At 32.5% G+C, this 19,387-nt stretch overlaps 1 protein-coding gene across 1 annotated transcript in view; it reads right to left on the bottom strand.

Moving 5' to 3' along the window:
* The window catches only part of LOC129229474 (neprilysin-2-like), a 164,269-nt gene extending 153,215 nt beyond the window's left edge, over positions 1 to 11,054 (bottom strand). Inside the window, exon 1 of the mRNA XM_054863788.1 lies at positions 10,835 to 11,054. Within this exon, the coding sequence (XP_054719763.1) occupies positions 10,835 to 10,893 (59 nt within the window). The 5' untranslated portion in view covers positions 10,894 to 11,054. The remainder of the gene's footprint in view (positions 1 to 10,834) is intronic.
* Between the last annotated feature and the right edge of the window lie 8,333 nt (positions 11,055 to 19,387).

Genomic DNA, 19,387 nt, shown 5'->3' with positions numbered 1-19,387 from the left:
GCTGAAAACTTTGTTGAGAATAAACAAATCAATTAATTTTTACCGTGAGAATATAAATCGAATATACTTTAGATTTATAAAATGTTGCTGTGAGCAAATTCTCATTTTTACAAAACTAAGGCTAAATAATAGAGAGGCAAAAGTGCACATCTGTAGCAAATCAACTAACACCCCTATAAACTAATAGATGCGTCCATTTCCGCCTATAAAACGGATATCAGCCTTTCCATGTAATCGATGGTCAAACAGTAAATGATCCGTTAATGCAGAAAAAACTTAACTTTTTTTTTTTTTTTCTGGCATTTAAAATGGATAAGCAAGACTTTAGTATCGGAGGGATGGTTTATTCGATGGAAAAAATGAACTATGTCATTCTGCTGATTTATAATTTTAAACTGCTTTTAATTGAGTAATTGTAATTTTAACTTGCAGTTTTAAAAATAAATGCTTCTTAATTGGAAAAATCTTCATTGTGTGCGTCCTTGATTCCTTTCGGCTATTGTTACCAATCGGTTATTGTCATCAAATTATGTTTGTCCCAAAGTGATCACATACGCGTGTACTGTAGTAACAAGAATTCAACAAGGATTTCGTTATCAAGAATTGCAGTCTGGTGATATCACTCCGTGCTTCTAAAAGTAATAATTTTGCATACAATTCAGACTATTTTTCATGTTTTTAATGATACTAAATATACAAAAGGAAAACTAATGAACAGGCCCACGGGAGGCCATATAAGCCTAGTTGGAAACTAGGGGCCAGGGCCTTGGAAGGGGGGGCGACACTGGCGCAAAAAAAGAAAGGAAGAAAAGAAGAAAAGAAAGAAAGAAAAAGAAAGGAAGGAAAAAAGGGGGAGCACTCCGAATAAGAGAAAACGTAAAGATTAAGTAAAATTTACTCTTTTGGTATTTACTGTTGTGGCACTTAAAATAAAGTTTTGATTCCCCCCCCCCCTTTTTTTCTTTTTTCTCCTTTTCTTTTCGCCCCTTTTTCTTCTTTCCCCCTTTCTTTTTTCCCCTTTCTTTTCTTCTTTTTTTTCTTCTTGGAAGGGGCGAGGGGGAGCCCGGTGATATAACTAGGAAGGGGCCCGCCCCCTCTGCCGCCTTGCTAATGAATCGCAATGATCTAAAAGCTATACTCTTATACATGAAGCAATAATAAAAAAAATAATTTATCTATGCTATGCAGTTGGAAGTGTGCGCAATTACGTAAAAGATATTAGTCGAAAATTGTGACACTAAAAAAATAAAGAATTCATTTATTTTAAAGGAGATAAAGGAAAATTAAAAACATATTCTAAATATATTTATCCAAATATCTTTAGTTTAAGAAATTTTTTAGTGAAAGAGTAATCATGCACAGTTACCGTACCTAAGAGTTTAAAGTTAATAAAATGGTAACGTGCAAAGAACATCCCATCCGAAATTGCCAAATAAAAATAAAACAAAGAAAGAAAATGATTTGAAGAAATATTATTCTTAATAAGCATTCAAAAAGATAGATAATCTCTTCTCTACTAATAATAAAGCTGAAAGTCTCTCTGTCTGGATTTCTGTCTGGATCTCCGTGACGCGAATAGCGCCTAGACCGTTCTGCCGATTTTTTTGAAACTTGGCACAAAATTAGTTTGTAGCATAAGAATGTGCACCTCGAAGCGATTTTTCTAAAATTCGATTTTGTTCTTTTTCTATTTTAAATTTTAAGAACATTTCACCGAGCAAATTATCATAACATGGACGATTTAAATTATTATAACATGTACGAGCAAATTAACATAACGTGAACGATAAAATTATCATAACGTGGGCAAACAAATTATCAAAACACGGACGAGTAAATTATCATAACATGGACGAGCAAATTAACATAACGTGGCCGAGCAAATTACCATAACGTGGGCTAGCAAATTAACTTAGCATATTGGCGAAAAATTCATCATCCATTATTTGTAAATATACAAGCGAACCAAATGACCTTTTAATTTTCTGCTACTGTCAAAGCCGTGCGGGTACCACTAGTAAAATAACAAAGTACAAATATTCAATCTCAAAAAAAAAAAGTCGAAAAATAAATTTAAGAGATTAGATATATCACCTGCAAAAATTAATTAATTCATAAATAAGTAATAATGATAATAATAGTAATAATAACAGTAACAATAGCAATAATAAGTATTGATTAGTTTATTAGATGTAAATAAACAAATAAATGCTTTTGCAGTAAATAAAAAAAAAAGTATCACCGGTAAACATAAACTAATAAATAAATAAATAAATAAATAAATAATAATAATAATAATAACAATAATAATAATAATAACAATAATAAGAGTAATTATAATAATGATAAACATCAACAATTTATTAAAAATAAATAAACAAATAAAAGGAAAAAAAGAATTGATGAAAATAAACGTTATATTTATACACGCGAAAAAAAAGCAGATGATCATATAAAATTCTAGAGAATGAATTTCATTGGTCACAATGCAATGGATCACGTGGTCCCGATTTTCGAAAAACAATAGATTTTTGAGTTAACTTCAAATTTGGACATAGCGCGATTAACAAGAAAACTTGATTGTTCAAAAATAATCGCGTTGATGGAGTCCTATGTTTCTTTGTTAATAATTTTATTTTAAGCTATATCAATATGCTAATTATCGACACAATTTTTTGTTCATTTTTGTTTCCACGAAAATGAACATTAACCTACTGTCTAAAAGCTGTTGCCATGCGAGAAATAAATATATATTTTCTTTAGAACGCAGAGCCACTGTTTACCGAAACTTTACTTTTAAGTTTGGAAAAGTCTAAGAAAATGTTTAAAAAAAAGAGTACAAAGCGAAAAAAAAAAAAAAAATACAAAACTAGAAACAGAAAAATTTGTTGAAATGAATTTGATAATACTAATTCTGTAACCCAAATAAATTACGACCCCATCAAGTGAGTTAGAATCTTTGCCCCGTCATGTCGTAAGTTATTGTGAATGATTCAAGAACATTATCTCATAGCCCATAAAAGTTGTGACAATTTCGAATAGTTTTATTGCTTATGAATATTTTCTGAGTTTATAAGCAAATCAAAAAACCTGAATTTTAACAGTGAAATTGGAAAACAGTTCCAAGTAAAACCGGTCTCTTCTGGATTATTTGCTACATATCAACGCTTTAAATAAGAAAAATCTACGGTCGTAAAGCAAATTTGCAAAAATATTGGATTCACGTTTCTCGGGGTTGCAAAAAGTCCTTTTTCAATGCAGAAAAAAAAAAAAAAAAAAAAACATTTAGAACTTAGATGCTGCGCAGCAGTCAAAAGAAGGAGTCTTAGAGTCTGCAACTCGCACCTCTACTAAACTATAGGGGGCGCTGCAGCTACTGTCTAATGGCGGATGAAAAAGGTAAAACAAACAGATGCCGTAACTTATAACTAGCTTTGAAGCTTAATGAATGACACTGATTTTTCATCGTGTTTGTGGGAAACTTTCTTTTCTATTCCTCTGAAATTACATTACACCACAAACTGTTGAAGCCTGTAATTTTTCCCAAAGAAAAAACGTGGAACGGAATATTTCACCTTTTTCTTTAGTATTGTTAATCACCGCAAGGTAGCGTATTCGAGCTGTGGAGTTGCGAACTCCTGCATAACGTCAAAACTCGATTGTTGTTGGCGGTGGTGATGGTTTTTTTATAATTTTTGTATCAAACTCCTATGTTGCAGCCTCAAAAAACGCGTATGCGATATTTTTGCGGAAATAACTTGTGTTTATTAGTTATTGTTTTCCACGCGCAGTTAAATGTCTGAATGGGGATGTTTCCTTCAATCAAGTACTACTTTTAGCCATTGAAATTGGTAGAATAAACAAAAATAAAAAATAATAATAATAACATGAACACAGAAAATACTTTAATTTTCCCAACATTTAATTTTTAATTAATTTTTTAAGTGTCTGATTTTTAAACCAAAATGTTTCATTGTGTGACGTCTCAAGTGATGAAAGCCATCTTGAACTATAGTGTGTTGTCTTTTCTGGCAAAATATCGGCTTTTAATGATTTTTTTTTTTTCACCGTGAGGAGCAATTTATTAGCGGAACGAAAATGGTTAGTTAAATTAAATATTCATTTTTAGCGAAGTTTGGCAGAGCCCTGAAACTTTATTCCGGTAACCCAAGCGATTTACTCACTTGTGACGTCAGCAGCAAAACTGAAAACAACGGCTGAATGTCGTTAAGGATTATTTAATTAAGAGAGTAAATAAGTCACAATTAAGAGAAAAAAAAATAACTTACCCCATGTTTTTGACCATGCTCTTTCAGAAAAAAAAAGGTTTAAAAAATGGGAACAACTCAATTGTAAACACTGCTTTCCGAGGTAACGATCCCCACGAATCTTCTCTGTGTGTGGAGGGCGGGAACTTTGAACTTTTTTTCAACTACATACATGATGATTAAAAGTTCGCATACAAACCGTTTGGAAACAACATAAAAGTCACAAAACAAACAAGTATTAAGCAGTATATTAAGATTCGAAACGCCCACCTGCAAGCGTTCGACTGCTACGACAGTCATTTAAAATTTTAATTAAACACAAAAACATTAGAGATAAGTTGAGACGACATAAATGACAAGACAATTTAAACAGTTCCAAATAATGAGTTTTTCACCAGCGGTAGACTTAACATTTGGAAGACAGGCATCTATGTTTGTTCTATAACTTACGAGTATACCAGCAAAGTTTCCGGCCCTAAATTCTAATGCGACAACTTTTCCTTTTTTACGTTTTAACTCTATTAAAAGTTAGTTCTTTCACTTGAATCATCCTGCATAATGTTTTAACAAAGATAAATCTTTGCTTTTGGATGTTTTCTTTTCTTTTTTTTTCTTCTTTTAATGCTATATAGCTCAAGGAACCAACGGACCACTTGGAACGCTAGAGCAGTTTCAATCCTTTCTTAAAAGGTGGAGAGGGTTTAGAACTCTTTCTTGGGGTAAATCTTTGAACTCTTTCTCTTCATTTCTCTCACACAATGTAAAAACTTTTGCCTTGTGTTCCTCCAAAAGTTGGGGTTAGTTTACTGGCTACAAAACAATGATGCATAATTCAATATTTTTTGGCGAAATCTACACAAATAGGAACCAAAGATTGCGTATGTTGCACCAAATTAATGCAACATTCTTTGTAGCCGGCACCCTCTTTTGGTGTATCATGCCATGTACAAGTTTCCTGAACCTTCAAATTTCCATACGCAATTTTTTTTTCAAGAGAGTTTTATAGTTTTATTTTTTTAATGAAAAATATATAACTCAATGAAACGTATAGAGTAGCAGAATTCGAGAGCCCTTAGAACCCTCCCTTCAGGTAAATCGATTATCTTGGCTACAAATAACGTTGCCTAATTTTATTAAATTTTAGTAAAACACACACATATAAGCACCAGAACTTGCGTATGTTGCACATAAATATGATAAAATTAGCGCTACATATTTTATAATCAGCAAACTGGCAGTCTTGAAGTGCAATCATACCACTTTTTCAAATTCAGTGTTCAAGTTTCCTGATCCTTTAGATACCCTAAGACAATTTTTATTTTGAGACAATTGCTTTTTTTTTTTTTTTTTTTTCTGTTTACGATTTTATTTAATCTTCCAAAGTTTAGTTTAAAAAAAATCCCCAAACGTCTTTTTTCATGAATATGGGAGAAATTTATTGTGAGATACTAAAGCCGCAAGAAAAAACAAAAAAAAAAAAAAATTTAAGGTCAAAAGAGAAGAACACGTTTTGGGGAAAAACAGCTTACCCTAACCCTGTCAGCAGAAGTTCTAGTAGCATGGCTATGATTATTTATTTCGCAAATAATGGTTCATTTAGCCACATTAGACAGCAACCGAGAAGCTATTTTAGTACTTTTGTCAGGTTTTTATAATTGTTGTTTGATAGGCAAAACAGGTACAATTATCATCAAAATGATAAGCAAAACCGGTATAACTGTCATCGAGTTGGACCAACGTTCGATTAATTTCGTAGTTGGAAGAGGGAAGACCTATTATGAGAAAAGAAGCGAATAACAGATCCAATGGCATGGACATGTATTATTTTGAAACACCTTCAGGAGACACTGTTTACTTCGAAAGAGGTCATTTGTTGCCTTTTCTTAGAGTAATCAGGTGTTTCCAGTGCGCTTCTTAACTGTCAACAGCCGAGTTTCAAGGTCATGTTTTCAATTTTGCCTAAAATGTTGAATATTCATATTTTTCTACAAGTGTTCAGAATTCGAAATGACTGTCACCACTGCAGAAAATTGTTTTGCATTCAATACCGAAACTGATTTTAGCGGAAAACATGTTTAACAAATAATCGCAGTTAACTTCATTTGGATCAGATAAAGAGATGTTCTACTCGTTTCACACATTAATGTTTCACTCAAAAACATGAAGATTTTTTTAATTGCAATTGTTTTCATATTGTGAAAATTAACAGCACGATTTTCAGAAAAAAAAATGTCTAGCAAATATTGCAATTGCACTGTTGTTGAGCTGTCAAGGATTGTTTATTGCTTTCTTCTTGCCACGAATGACGTTCCATGATTATTGAGAAAAATATTTTCCCGTGTCGGGTAAAATATATACAGTGAAACCTGTGTAAGTTGACCACTTGCGGTGCAGTCCTTTGGTGGTCAACTTAGACAGGTGGTCAACTTATAGAGGGAGTAATGTTTTTTTTTTTTTTTTTGTCATGTCTTGCACCATGTATTTATTTTTTTAATGATTGACACTTACTCTTTCTGTTTAACTCACTTTCATTGTTTAGCATTACTTTGAAACAATATTTTAAAATGTTATTCAAATATTTTTAGAGATTATTTTCCCAGAATGACATATAATGTGTCATGCAAATTTAAAATTTCAGTAAATTGATCAAAAAAAAAAATTTTTATTTTTTATGAAAAGTTACTCATTTGATATTAATAGTTCCTAAAAATTCATAGCTTCTCAAATTGAAAATTTTTCTCATATACATTTATAACTCCATGATGATCTACTTTTCAACAAAATAACTCCTTATTGAATTTGGCGCACTTACTAGACACTAGTTTTAGAAATTCCATATGTGTCAGCTAATTTTCTCTAGCTTTCTCCCTTTTCAATTAGTTTCAATATTTCATACTTTTTATCAACTCAAGTTCAACTAACTTTCTTTTTGAAGCCATTTTATGTAAAACTATAACACAAAGAGCAACAAGCTGGACTCTCATAGTTTAAAAAAGCAGTTGAGAATGAAAATGTCGTATCTCTTAATCCCTTGCACCAGAAATACTGCAATGCAAGTAACTTTACTCTTTAGCACAATTCCATTGTTGTCACAAAATATTACAACTGGAAAAAAATACTTTGTACTTTTCTATTAACTCATGTTTTCATAAAGAAAAACAAGTTTGGGGAATAAAAGGGTTCTTAATAGTTTTCCCATGTGGTTAAACTCAAAAGGAGGTTTAGTTATGCTACTGTTTCATTTAGTTAGTAAAACGCTGGTCTGGTATCAAAAATGTTCTTGGAAAGCTATAAAAAAAATAATAAAATAAAACAATTTGCTAAGTAAAATTTAAAAAAATAAACCAAGTGGTCAACTTACAAAGGGTTTTTTACAATGCTCCAAACCAAATATGGTGTTCATTAGTGGTCAAGATAGACAAGTGGTCAAGGTAGAGAGGTGGTCAAGTTACAGAGGTTTTCCTTCATTATATAACATAGGACTAATTCCGTTCCTGACAAAAGCGGTCAACATAGACAGGTGGTCAACTTACAAAGGTGGTCAACTTTACAGGTTTTACTGTATCTTTTGCTTCCCCTCTCCTCCATTAAAAAAATACTATGATTCTTCTTCTTTTTTAAAAATATATTTCAATTTATGTTTTTTTTCTATTTATTTTATTTCATTTTGTTTACTTTTACTTTATTATATTTCGTGTTATTTATTTATTTATTTATTTATTTATTTTTTTTTGGCAATTACTTTCGGATCGGATATTTTTTGTAATCATTACTCTGATATACATTATTGGAGGGTTATTTAACTTTAAATGCTTAGATACAGTAATTAAGTATTGATTGTTCAAGTCTTTAAATCTTAAGAATTTCTTTACATTAAAGATCTTTAATTGAAGACACGTAGAATACATTTTTCATTGCAATGTTTTCTGCTTTAAAACAATGTTTTTTTTTTTTTTTTTTTTTGAACTGTATGTTTATCACATTTTTTCCTTGAATGGATAATTTATTTTATTCGTTTCGCTCTTTTTTTTTCTAAATTTTACAAACCATGCACACACACAGTGAAAACTCAGTGAAAAGTTATTAGAAACTAAACTTCCGACGGAATGTTTAGTGCTTTAACAACATTTGATTTTCCTGTGCCTGGCCCAATTTAAACCTTCTGTGCTGATGTTTTTTTTTTACGCGGAACATTCAGGTAGTAAAAATTTGTTTCATTTACCTCCCCCCTTCCCAGCTTTTGCGTGAACGAGACAGTCTGGAAAGATAATTCAACTACCTGAAAAAATTTAGTCATGTGAGCTTGTGGAACTCAAAGCAAAAGATTTTCATACAAGAAAAAAATGAGTTAATAAATTATTTCGTTAACTCTATGTCGGTAAAAAAAAAAACTAAACTATTTATTCGGAAGCACTTATTTGCAAAATGATATTTTTAACAAAGCACAAGTTTAAAAGTCTAGTTGCTGAGCATACGCATGGTCGTAAAACTATTTGATCTGATATTTTTATTGCACATTGTAAATCAACGATTTAAAAATTTTATATTATTGAATAAATAAATGCTTATGGTTTTATTTTTAAACAAGGTTTTTGTTGCTATTACTTAACGCAAAGAGAACCAAAACCAGTGTAGAAGCTACGACAGGTTTTTCTCTCACTTTGAGTATAAACATTGCCAATAAATTATTTTGGAAATCAAAATATTTTTGAGAAACTTTTTAAAAAAATGACGGATTAGTTAGTATTTAAGATGAATTCAAGTTATAACTAATATAAACATTAAATTAAAGTTTAAGGAGGAAATACGAAAGTGATAATCACATTAAATAAATTTAAAAAAAAAAGAAAGTAATAACAAATTAAATCAGATGCTGCATTTGATTACGTTTTCTGTAATTTACGCGTTCAGTAACTTTCTGATCGATCTCTTTTCCGCTCAGAATGAAACCTAGTTGCGGTCATAGTTAAAGAGTTCAAAACATTTGATGACATAATATTTCACACTCGCGTGCACGTTAACCGTTAACGTAAAGAGAGAGAGAGAGAAAACGGAGGGGAAAAAAAAAGAGAATAATCATTACAAAATGTATTCTTAACTAAGCGTTAAAACGAACATGCAGGTTAGGGTCTATTTTCGTTTTCTTCTCCTCTCTTTTTTTTTTTCTTTTGGTTTTATTAACAAAAATGTATTTTTTACTACAATTATTCGACGCAAAAGTGTGTTTTCCTTTCTTTTTTTAGTGACTCTGAAACTTAAGGGAAAATTTCTTCTGTGTTTCTTTTATCTCACACTATGTATGTTAATCTCACACGGAGGCATTCAATTTTTTTTTTACTATAAGTAAATTAGACTATTTTTGATACTAAGGCAAAGGAAAAGAAAAACGAGAAAAGTCATTAACAAAATGTATTCATAAATGAGCGTTGAAGTTCTGATCATGTTTTCACACCTTCACTTTATTTTATTTATTTATTTATATATTTTTTATTTTTTTATTTATTTTTTTTAAAATTTTATTTTATTTATTTATTTTTATTTTTATTTTTTGTTCTATTTACAAAAATGAATTTTTCACTACAAGTGCTCGACATACCTATTTATTCTTTTTTCAACGATTCCGAAACTTAAGGGGAAATCTCCCCTGTCTTTGTTTTTCAATCCCACACTTTTACGACTTTCAATTTCAGTTACAATCATCAAGTTGAACTATTTGTGGTACAAAGTCAAAGAAAACGAAAATCAATAAAACAAAAAAACTCATTAATAAGATGAATTCATGTATTCAAACCGGGTGTTGAAACTGTGTATGCAGTTCTCTCTCTTTCACTCTCTCCTTTCTCTCTCTAAATCTCTCTTTCCCCATCTCTTTCTCTTTCTCTCTCTCTCTGCCATTTTGGTTCTACTACGAAAGGAAAATTTTCACTACAAGTATATTCTTTTTTTCTCTATCTTTTTTCTTTTTCAATGATTACGAATTTTCTTTTCGTGTCTTTCTTTGCAACACTTTTACGACATTCAGTTTTATTTGCTGTCAATAAAGTAGGTTCTTTTTGGTGATAAAGTTCAATATATATATATATATACATATATATATATATATATATATATATATATATATATATATAAAGAGAGAGAGAGAGATCGGAGAGCAAGAAAATTTCTATTTAAAAATAAACAAGGTATAAACATAATTTTATGCTTCCCTCCAGCTCCCATTTCTTTCATTTTTCCTCTTTTTTTTTTTTTTTTTTTTTGTATCCATGTCTTTCTTTTTTTTTTCTTCTTTCCTTTTTTTCCTTTTTATCCCTCAAGAACAAGAAAAGTTCTAATTTAATAACTTTGAATAAACATAATTTTCTCCTGCCCTCCTCTCCCTTTTTCTTTTATTCTTCCTTTCGGTATCCATCTCTCTCTTTTATTATTATTATTATTATTATCCTTCAAAATTATATATAAAAAAAACTTTTTCCATATTTGATTTTTTTGGAGGGCGTTTCATTTACATATACACAAACCTAAGGGCAAGAAAAAAAATTCTATTTTAGAATAAACTGTGTGCTCACCTGAATCTGTCCCTTCCACTTGTAAGAGTTAGCTGGCTCTGGGTTACTGTGACGGCCATCGACCTTTTCTTCTCTTTTTTTTTTTTTTTTTTCACTCCCAAACAATTCTAAATAAGCATCAAAAACAGAGAGAATCACGGTGGCGTGGAATTGCTTTCGCTTCGCGGACTCTACAGTGTTGTTGCCATCGGTAACGAGGGAATACTTTCGCTTTTTTGGATGTCGGAAGATGAACTGAATGCAAGAGAAAGTGATCGTTTCTGTTTATCCTCGTTTTTTTTTTCGGCGGTTCTCAACTCCGCCTCCGGAAACTCGTCATTGGCCGAGAAGAAGATCGTCTGCGCTCTCACTTTCACGGAGAAAGTTTTACAACGCGCATCTTTTTTCTTCGATATTCGTTTTTTGTCAAGGATTAAAAGTATGAAGCATCGCAAAAATAAAATCCTTTTTCACCTGTTGTCGTACAGTAAGGATTTTAGCTCCTCATATTCTCTGCTTTGCAAATGTGATATCTGACAGAAAATGAATTAATTTATCATTCGAAAGATTAAATATTTTCATCAACAGTTTTCATTTAATTAGAGCAGAAATAATCACCAATAAAGAGAAAAGACAGCGGAAACAATCAAGGTCAAATAGTTGAATAAATACTTTAGTGCTAAAAAACTAAATAAGTAAAAACAACGTCTAAAAGCACAAATTGCAGATTACTGCAGACACGTGATTCGGCGTTACAAGGAACGCTTTTTTCAATGCATTAATAAGCTCTTTTCTTTTGCATTGAAAAAGACGTTCCTTGTAACGCCGAATCACATGTCTGCAGTAATCTGCAATTTGTGCTTTTTGACGCTGTTTTTTTTTTCTTTTAATCAAGCTCAATATTTTTTTCTTTTCATTCCCTCACATATTGACGATTTGCAACACATTACTTGCTCGCCTTTCCGTCCTGAGATTTTTTCCCTTTTTTAAAAAGTTTTTTTAATTTGTTTTTTCAGTTACTAATTAAATTTATATAATTTAATTATAGTTTAATTTTTTTTTCAATTGCACTTGTCGAATAAAAAAAGAGACCATTTGCCTTAATTATAATTTCAGGTAATTAATTTTCCCCTCTAAGATGCGGTAATGAAACCATGGGTAATACATTAACTAAATAATTGAATAGAAAAGAATTTAGTAAACCATTTTAATAAGACCACAATTTTTATCTCGACGAAACATTCAACACTGCATTTCAAAAGTGGGCAGCAAATCTTTTATCATACAAATTATTTTAGAGAAAGAATAATATAACATGGCCACTTCGATACTATCTTCGTTTTAATTTCACACCATTGTTATCTTCTAAATAAATAGGTGAAATAACTCTCATAATATATCAAAGTATTACACACATTTGCCGAATAATTGTAATTCTTGCCGGAGAATAATACAGAATCTCAAAAGTAAAAAAGATTTCTAAAAGTCATTAGCACCAAAAAACAATCCATTATTATTACTTTAAACACACAGTCATTATGAAATGACAACTCTGGTAATGAAATTTTTAATGATATAAACTTTTAAGGCATAAGTATTGTGTGCTCAACAACTTTACGTTACGTTGAAAGCAGTTCAAAAACGCTTCAATGCTCTTTTTAAACGAGTTGATGTGTGCCTCACATGACTTCCTTTTACTCCAATTTAATGTCATTTTCCCATTATTGGTAATTTTGACGTGATTCAATAGTTTACTCTCTAAATATCGCCAACAGTGGCTAAATTGAAACCAGATTTAAAAAAAAATATTTTGAATTCTGAAGTTTTGAATTCAAATTATGTTTTCCGCAATCACGAACTGCGACAGGACCTTACTCACTGGAGTTATTGTTTCTAGAAACGGCTCCTGTCGCCCCAAGCCTGCCCCTCCTCCTGGGCGGTTACGTGTGCATAGTTTGTGTGTATGCACGTAGGCATGAGTGAGTGTATGTGTGTGAAGTCTTGTGTGTGAGTGTGTGAGCGTGCGTGTGTGTAGGACATGGACGCCTCCGACCAGAAGCGAATAGTTCGGGACCTGAGCAGCCGCGCCTGCAGAGGACAGTGGGCGGTGGTGCTGCAGAGGCCCATGGTCCAAGCTGAAAAAGGAACCAGACGGCCAAGTGAGGACAATAAGCAATCGTGATTGCTCAAAAAAAAAAAAAAAATCGCCAAATTTGTCCCAAAATTGGCGACAAAACTTGGCGACCAAAAGACTGGTGATATATTGCCAAGTGTCCGCCAAATTGTAACACCACTTGAGTTTATATCGAAACTAACAATGTTCCCTCCCCCCAAAAAGGGACAAAAAAGACCCCTTAAAATCACCCGAATGCAACCAAAATGGGAGGTGCACAACTAGACCCCACTAGGAGTCTACGTACCAAATTTCAACTCTCTAGGACATACCGTTCTTGAGTTATGCGACACACATACGCACATACGCACATACATACATACGTACATACAGACGTCACTAGGAAACTCGTTATAACTAACTCGGAGATCGACAAAATGCATATTTCGCGTATCTATACGTTCTTAGGCACTTATCTACGTGTGGTCAAGCAAAAAAAAAAAAGAAAACTCAACATTCATTCGGAGGTGAGAAAATGGAAATTAAGGTCGATTTTTGAGTGAGCATTTTTTCGCGAATACAATACTTCCTTTTTTGTAAAAGGAAGTAAAAATTAACTTTTTGAACGTGTGTTTCAATACTAAGGAACTTAGTGCTGAAACTGGAATTATTTCATAATGGGGGGAGAACTCATAACGGTCCTAACATGCATGTACAAAACATTCTCCGATTTGCATTACGAAAAACCTGAGTTCTCCCCCCCCCCCCCCAATTTGTGCTCCTGATGCAGGAGAATGTGGGGCAAAGTGAAATAGTTAAGATGACTGAGTTTTTTCAAAATGAACAAATTAAGAGATTTGTTTTGAAAATTACAGTATATAAATAAAGACTATTGTATTTTATAATAAAACTTGCATTAAAACATTAAGTTTTTATTTTGGGCAGTAAAATTGCTCCTTAAAAAAAAGGAGAAAATTTTCACTTTTTACTTTCTTTTACAAAAAAGAAAGTATTGTATTCGCAAAAAAATTTTCACCTAAAAATCGACCTTAATTTCATTTTTCTCACCCCCGAATGAATGTTGAGGTTTTTTTTCGACCCGACCACACGTGGATATATGCCTAGGAACCTACAGACACCCGAAATATCCATTTTGACGACTCCCGAGTAAATTACAACGAATTTTCAAGTGACGTCCGTATGTACATAAGTACGTGCGTATGTGCGTATGTGTGTATATATCTCGCATAACTCAAAAACGGGATGTCCTAGAAAATTGAAATTTGGTACGTAGACTCCTAGTGAAACCTAGTTGTGCACCTTCAATTTTGGTTGCATTCTGATGTTTCTAAGGGGGTCTTTTGCCCCTTTTTAGGGGGAAATCATTGTTAATTTCGATGTAAACTCAAGTGGTGTTATAATTTGTCGCCAACTTGGCGACAAATTTGGCAATTTTTTTAATTTTAAATTTGATTTTAATTTGGCCACTGTTGATGATATTTAGAAAGTAAACAATTTAATCACATTAAAATTGCCAATGATGGGGAAATTACACTAAATTGGAGTAAAATGAAGTCATGTGATGCTCATCAGCTCGTTTGTATCATGGAGCAAAGTGAAAAATGAAATATTTATCGAATGAAATATGTTCTATTCGATTGTAAAAAATATTTTTGAACAAAATAATAAGTAAATAAAATGATAACCAATAAATGAAAAGATAATGAAAGAATGAACTAATAAATAAATAAGTTAATTAATTAATTGATTAACACATAAGAAAAAAAAAATGAGTGAATAAGATACTGAATTAACAAGACAATAAGCGAATGAATGAATTAATAAGAGAAATATTAAATTAAGGAATGAAAATAAATTATTTAATAAATGAATACGTGTGTGTGTGTAAGTGATTTAGAAAATCATGGACTGAGTAAATGAAATGAACTATTTCACTTTGCCCTGCATGCACTTTACTAATTGTGAAAACTATTAAAATTACAAATAAGCTAAATATTAACTAAATAAATACTGCACGGAGCATTGGAAGGTCCCAATTTCTATTTAAAATGTTAACAGCTGTACTTTATGATTTGATAATATCAAAATAATATTTAACTTAAAACAAAATTATACAATTTGAACATCAATTTTTGAAAATTGCTTGTATTAAAATATGTTTTGATTTTTAGAGGTAATTTTTCCTTGACAGGAATGGACTAGATAGTTTTAAATATTACTAGCTAAGTGGCGCTAAAAGCGGAGTAAATATTTCGCCATTTCACTTTGCCCCGCTATTTAACTTTACCCCATATTCCCCTACTTGCTATGGACGTAAGGCACACTGATCCAAAATTTAGAACTAAGCAGAAAAAAGTAAAAGAACTCATAAGAACAAGATAAGTAGTAAACTACTTATCTTGTTCTTATGAGTTCGATCGGGCTACCACGGCCCCAAAAACTGGGGCCGTGGTAGCCCGATCGGTAGAGTGTCGGATTCGGGGCCGAAGGGTCCTGGGTTCGAACCTCGATGGTCGAAGACCCACCGTCGTCATTAAAGGGGACTGGGCAACGTTCAATATGCTCGTGGTCTCAATGTCTTCCAAGTGAAACGATACCTCTGGGGGTGCTAGTACTAGGTAGCTATTAGCTCCTGAACTAGTTCTAAATTCTCATAAACTGTTCGATCCGGTGATGGTGCTGCCATCTATTGGTATATAAAATAATGGAGGCAAGGCACTTAGTATGCAGTCTTCGACATAAATACAGTTGTAGTCAGTTGTGACTCTGAATAGGAATAGGAACCATAAACTGGAAAGTATGAAATTAATCATTAAGTAGATGCGAAAATTGTTCACATTGCTAAATACAAGTATCTCTGCACACCAAAAAGCAAATTTTATTATAGAACAATATTTAATCAAGCCGTTTAAATTTGACTAAAGCAGCTAATGCGCTTAAAGAAAAAGATTCCCGACAAAAGATTTTGTTCTAACGCATTTTTAATCCCTCGAAATAAATGTTTTCTTTAGCTGAAAAACTGTGTCTCAGGACCTCTGTCTCTCTTTCTGGATGTCTGTTACGTGCATAGCGCCTAGACCGTTGGGCCGATTTTCATGAAATTTGGCACAAAATTAGTTCGTAGCATAGAAGTGAGTACCTCGAACTTTGATATACCCCCAAAAATTACGCGCCAAATCTGGCACTCCCTACGGTCTTTTTAGGGCTGTTGTTTCTTATTTTGGTGTTGCCAATTTAGGTTTTTTCAGCTTTTAGGTTTTTGCTGTTGCCAAATGTAGTATTTTCCTGTATTTTGTACAATTTTTTGAGTGATTTTTTTTTTTTTTTTTGAAAATTTTGCGGCAACAATTTTTGGATTTCATATATGTTTTAGCGCCATTTCATTCATTCGCCATTTCTTTGTGAAGTGATCAAGCAGATTCTGATTTACTGTATTTTGCCACAAATCTGGTTGTATTTTCCAATTATATTTTTTTTCTATTAATTATTTTTATCTTTTAGCTTTCAATATGCCTACTGTATATAGCGTTGTGGAAAAACAGGTATTTTGCGCCAACGCCAAAAACAGATATTTTGCTTGGCGAGGAAAAAAAGTCGCCAAATTTCCGATTTGGGAGGGTATATCAAAGTAGTTCCTTTTTCTATTCTAATTTTAAGAACATTTTCCAGAGGAAATTATCATAACGTGGACGAGCAAATTATCATAACAAGGGCGAGCAAATGAACACAGCAAATTGGCGAGAAATTCATCATCCATTGTTTGTAAATATATAGGCGAACCAAATGACCTTTTAATTTTCTAGTACTTACAAAGTTGTGCGGGTACCACAATAGATAATAAGTTTGAAATTCAGCACGTGCACATTTTTAGCGTATTTTTTCCAAAATTTTCTTTTCGCTGTTATTATTGCTAGACTCTGTTTTCGAAACAATGTTGAAACGAAATTGAAACATCAAAGCTTTATAAGTTCTACATTTTTTAGACAAGATATTTTTTAAAAAACTTATATTTAAAATTTAGACTTGCAGAAAAACTTTACTTGTGTCATATAGGCTAGCCTGAGCAGTGCAAAAACTGGCATTTGCCGCAGTGACATCAAAAAAAGTTTTATTTATTTTCTGGGGCCGTGGTAGCCCGATCGGTAGAGTGTCGGATTCGGGGCCGGAGGGTCCTGGGTTCGAACCTCGATGGTCGAAGACCCACCGTCGTCATTAAAGGGGACTGGGCGACGTTAAATATGCTCGTGGTCTCAATGTCCTCCAAGTGAAACGATACCTCTAGGGGTGCTGGCACCAGATAGCCATTAGCTCCTGGACTAGTTCTAAATTCTCATTAACTGTTCGATCCGGTGAGGTGCTGCCATCTATCGGTATATAAAGTAATGGAGGCAAGGCACTTAGTATGCAGTCCTCGACATAAATACAGTTGTAGTCAGTTGTGACTCTGAATAGGAATAGGAACCATAAACTGGAAAGTATGAAATTAATCATTAAGTAGATGCGAAAATTGTTCACATTGCTAAATACAAGTATCTCTGCACACCAAAAAGCAAATTATATTATAGAATAATATTTAATCAAGCAGTTTAAATTTGACTAAAGCAGCTAATGCGCTTAAAGAAAAAGATTCCCGACAAAAGATTTTGTTCTAACGCATTTTTAATCCTTCGAAATAAATGTTTTCTTTAACTGAAAGTCTGTCTCTCAGGACCTCTGTCTCTCTTTCTGGATGTCTGTTACGTGCATAGCGCCTAGACCGTTGGGCCGATTTTCCAGAAATTTGGCACAAAATTAGTTCGTAGCATAGGAGTGAGTACCTCGAAGCGATTTTTCGAAAATTCGATTTTGTTCTTTTTCTAGGTATAACTTTGATATACCCCCCCCCCAAAAATTACGCGCCAAATCTGGCACTCCCTACGGACTTTTTAGGGTTGCTGTTTCTTATTTTGGTGTTGCCAATTTAGGTTTTTTCAGCTTTTAGGTTTTTGCTGTTGCCAAATTTAGTATTTTCTTGTATTTTGTACAATTTTTTGAGTGATTTTTTTTTTTTTTTTTTGAAAGTTTTGCGGCAACAATTTTTGGATTTCATATATGTTTTAGCGCCATTTCATTCATTCGCCATTTCTTTGTGAAGTGATCAAGCAGATTCTGATTTACTGTATTTTGCCACAAATCTGGTTGTATTTTCCAATTATATTTTTTTCTATTAATTATTTTTATCTTTTAGCTTTCAATATGCCTACTGTATATAGCGTTGTGGAAAAACAGGTATTTTGCGCCAACGCCAAAAACAGATATTTTGCTTGGCGAGGAAAAAAAGTCGCCAAATTTCCGATTTGGGGGGGTATATCAAAGTAGTTCCTTTTTCTATTCTAATTTTAAGAACATTTTCCAGAGGAAATTATCATAACGTGGACGAGCAAATTATCATAACAAGGGCGAGCAAATGAACACAGCAAATTGGCGAGAAATTCATCATCCATTGTTTGTAAATATACAGGCGAACCAAATGACCTTTTAATTTTCTAGTACGGACAAAGTCGTGCGGGTACCACAATAGATAATAAGTTTGAAATTCAGCACGTGCACATTTTTAGCGTATTTCTTCCAAAATTTTCTTTTCACTGTTACTATTGCTAGACTCCGTTTTCGAAACAATGTTGAAACGAAATTGAAACATCAAAGCTTTATCAGTTCTACATTTTTTAGACAAGATATTTTTTAAAAACTTATATTTAAAAATTAGACTTGCAGAAAAACTTTACTTGTGTCATATAGGCTAACCTGAGCAGTGCAAAAACTGGCATTTGCCACAGTGACATAAAAAACAGCAACCTTACTTGATTCGCAAAGATTTAAATCGTCAGTTAGGAAGAAACAGATAAAAAAATGCATAATGAGCTAGTTCCCTTTGGAACAAAAAGCACCCCTTCCCCGGGTTTCAAAATAATTTGTACCAACTTGCAGAGCGATAAGGGCTACAAGGCTCCTGAGCATTGCAAAACTGCAGTTGTGTACGTTTGAAAAGTCGTTTTCATATTCGTGGTCTCAAGTAATATATTTTGCTCTTTAGCTCGGAGCTTGAATTGAGTTGAGTCTAAGATTTTCCGTTAAAACCAAAACCCTTAAAATTTGTGAATAAGAAAGAAGAAACAAACGATCAAAACGACGTAACTATGGCAACGCCAAACAAAACATCAATAATTTGAATGGAAATGAGATTTTTCGAACTTGATTAAAACTGCTTGTGACTTTTTTTCTTTGGAGACAGAAGCTAAGTTTTTTGATCGTAGGTCGAGTTAGATCTGGAGTAAAAAAAAGCCGCTCTTTCCAGTAGTGTCAACAAAGGAAAAAAAAACTGTGGGAAAATTCCTTCACTTTTTACTGATAGATTTAATGAAGAAGGTAGTGTCTAAATTTTAGCTAAGCCTAAAAACGTT

The sequence above is a fragment of the Uloborus diversus genome, chromosome 9, assembly GCF_026930045.1.
Source record: "Uloborus diversus isolate 005 chromosome 9, Udiv.v.3.1, whole genome shotgun sequence".
In the NCBI taxonomy this organism is placed as follows: Eukaryota; Metazoa; Arthropoda; class Arachnida; order Araneae; family Uloboridae; genus Uloborus; species Uloborus diversus.
Note: the sequence above shows the minus strand (reverse complement) of the source record. Positions and strands in the feature narration are given on the sequence as shown.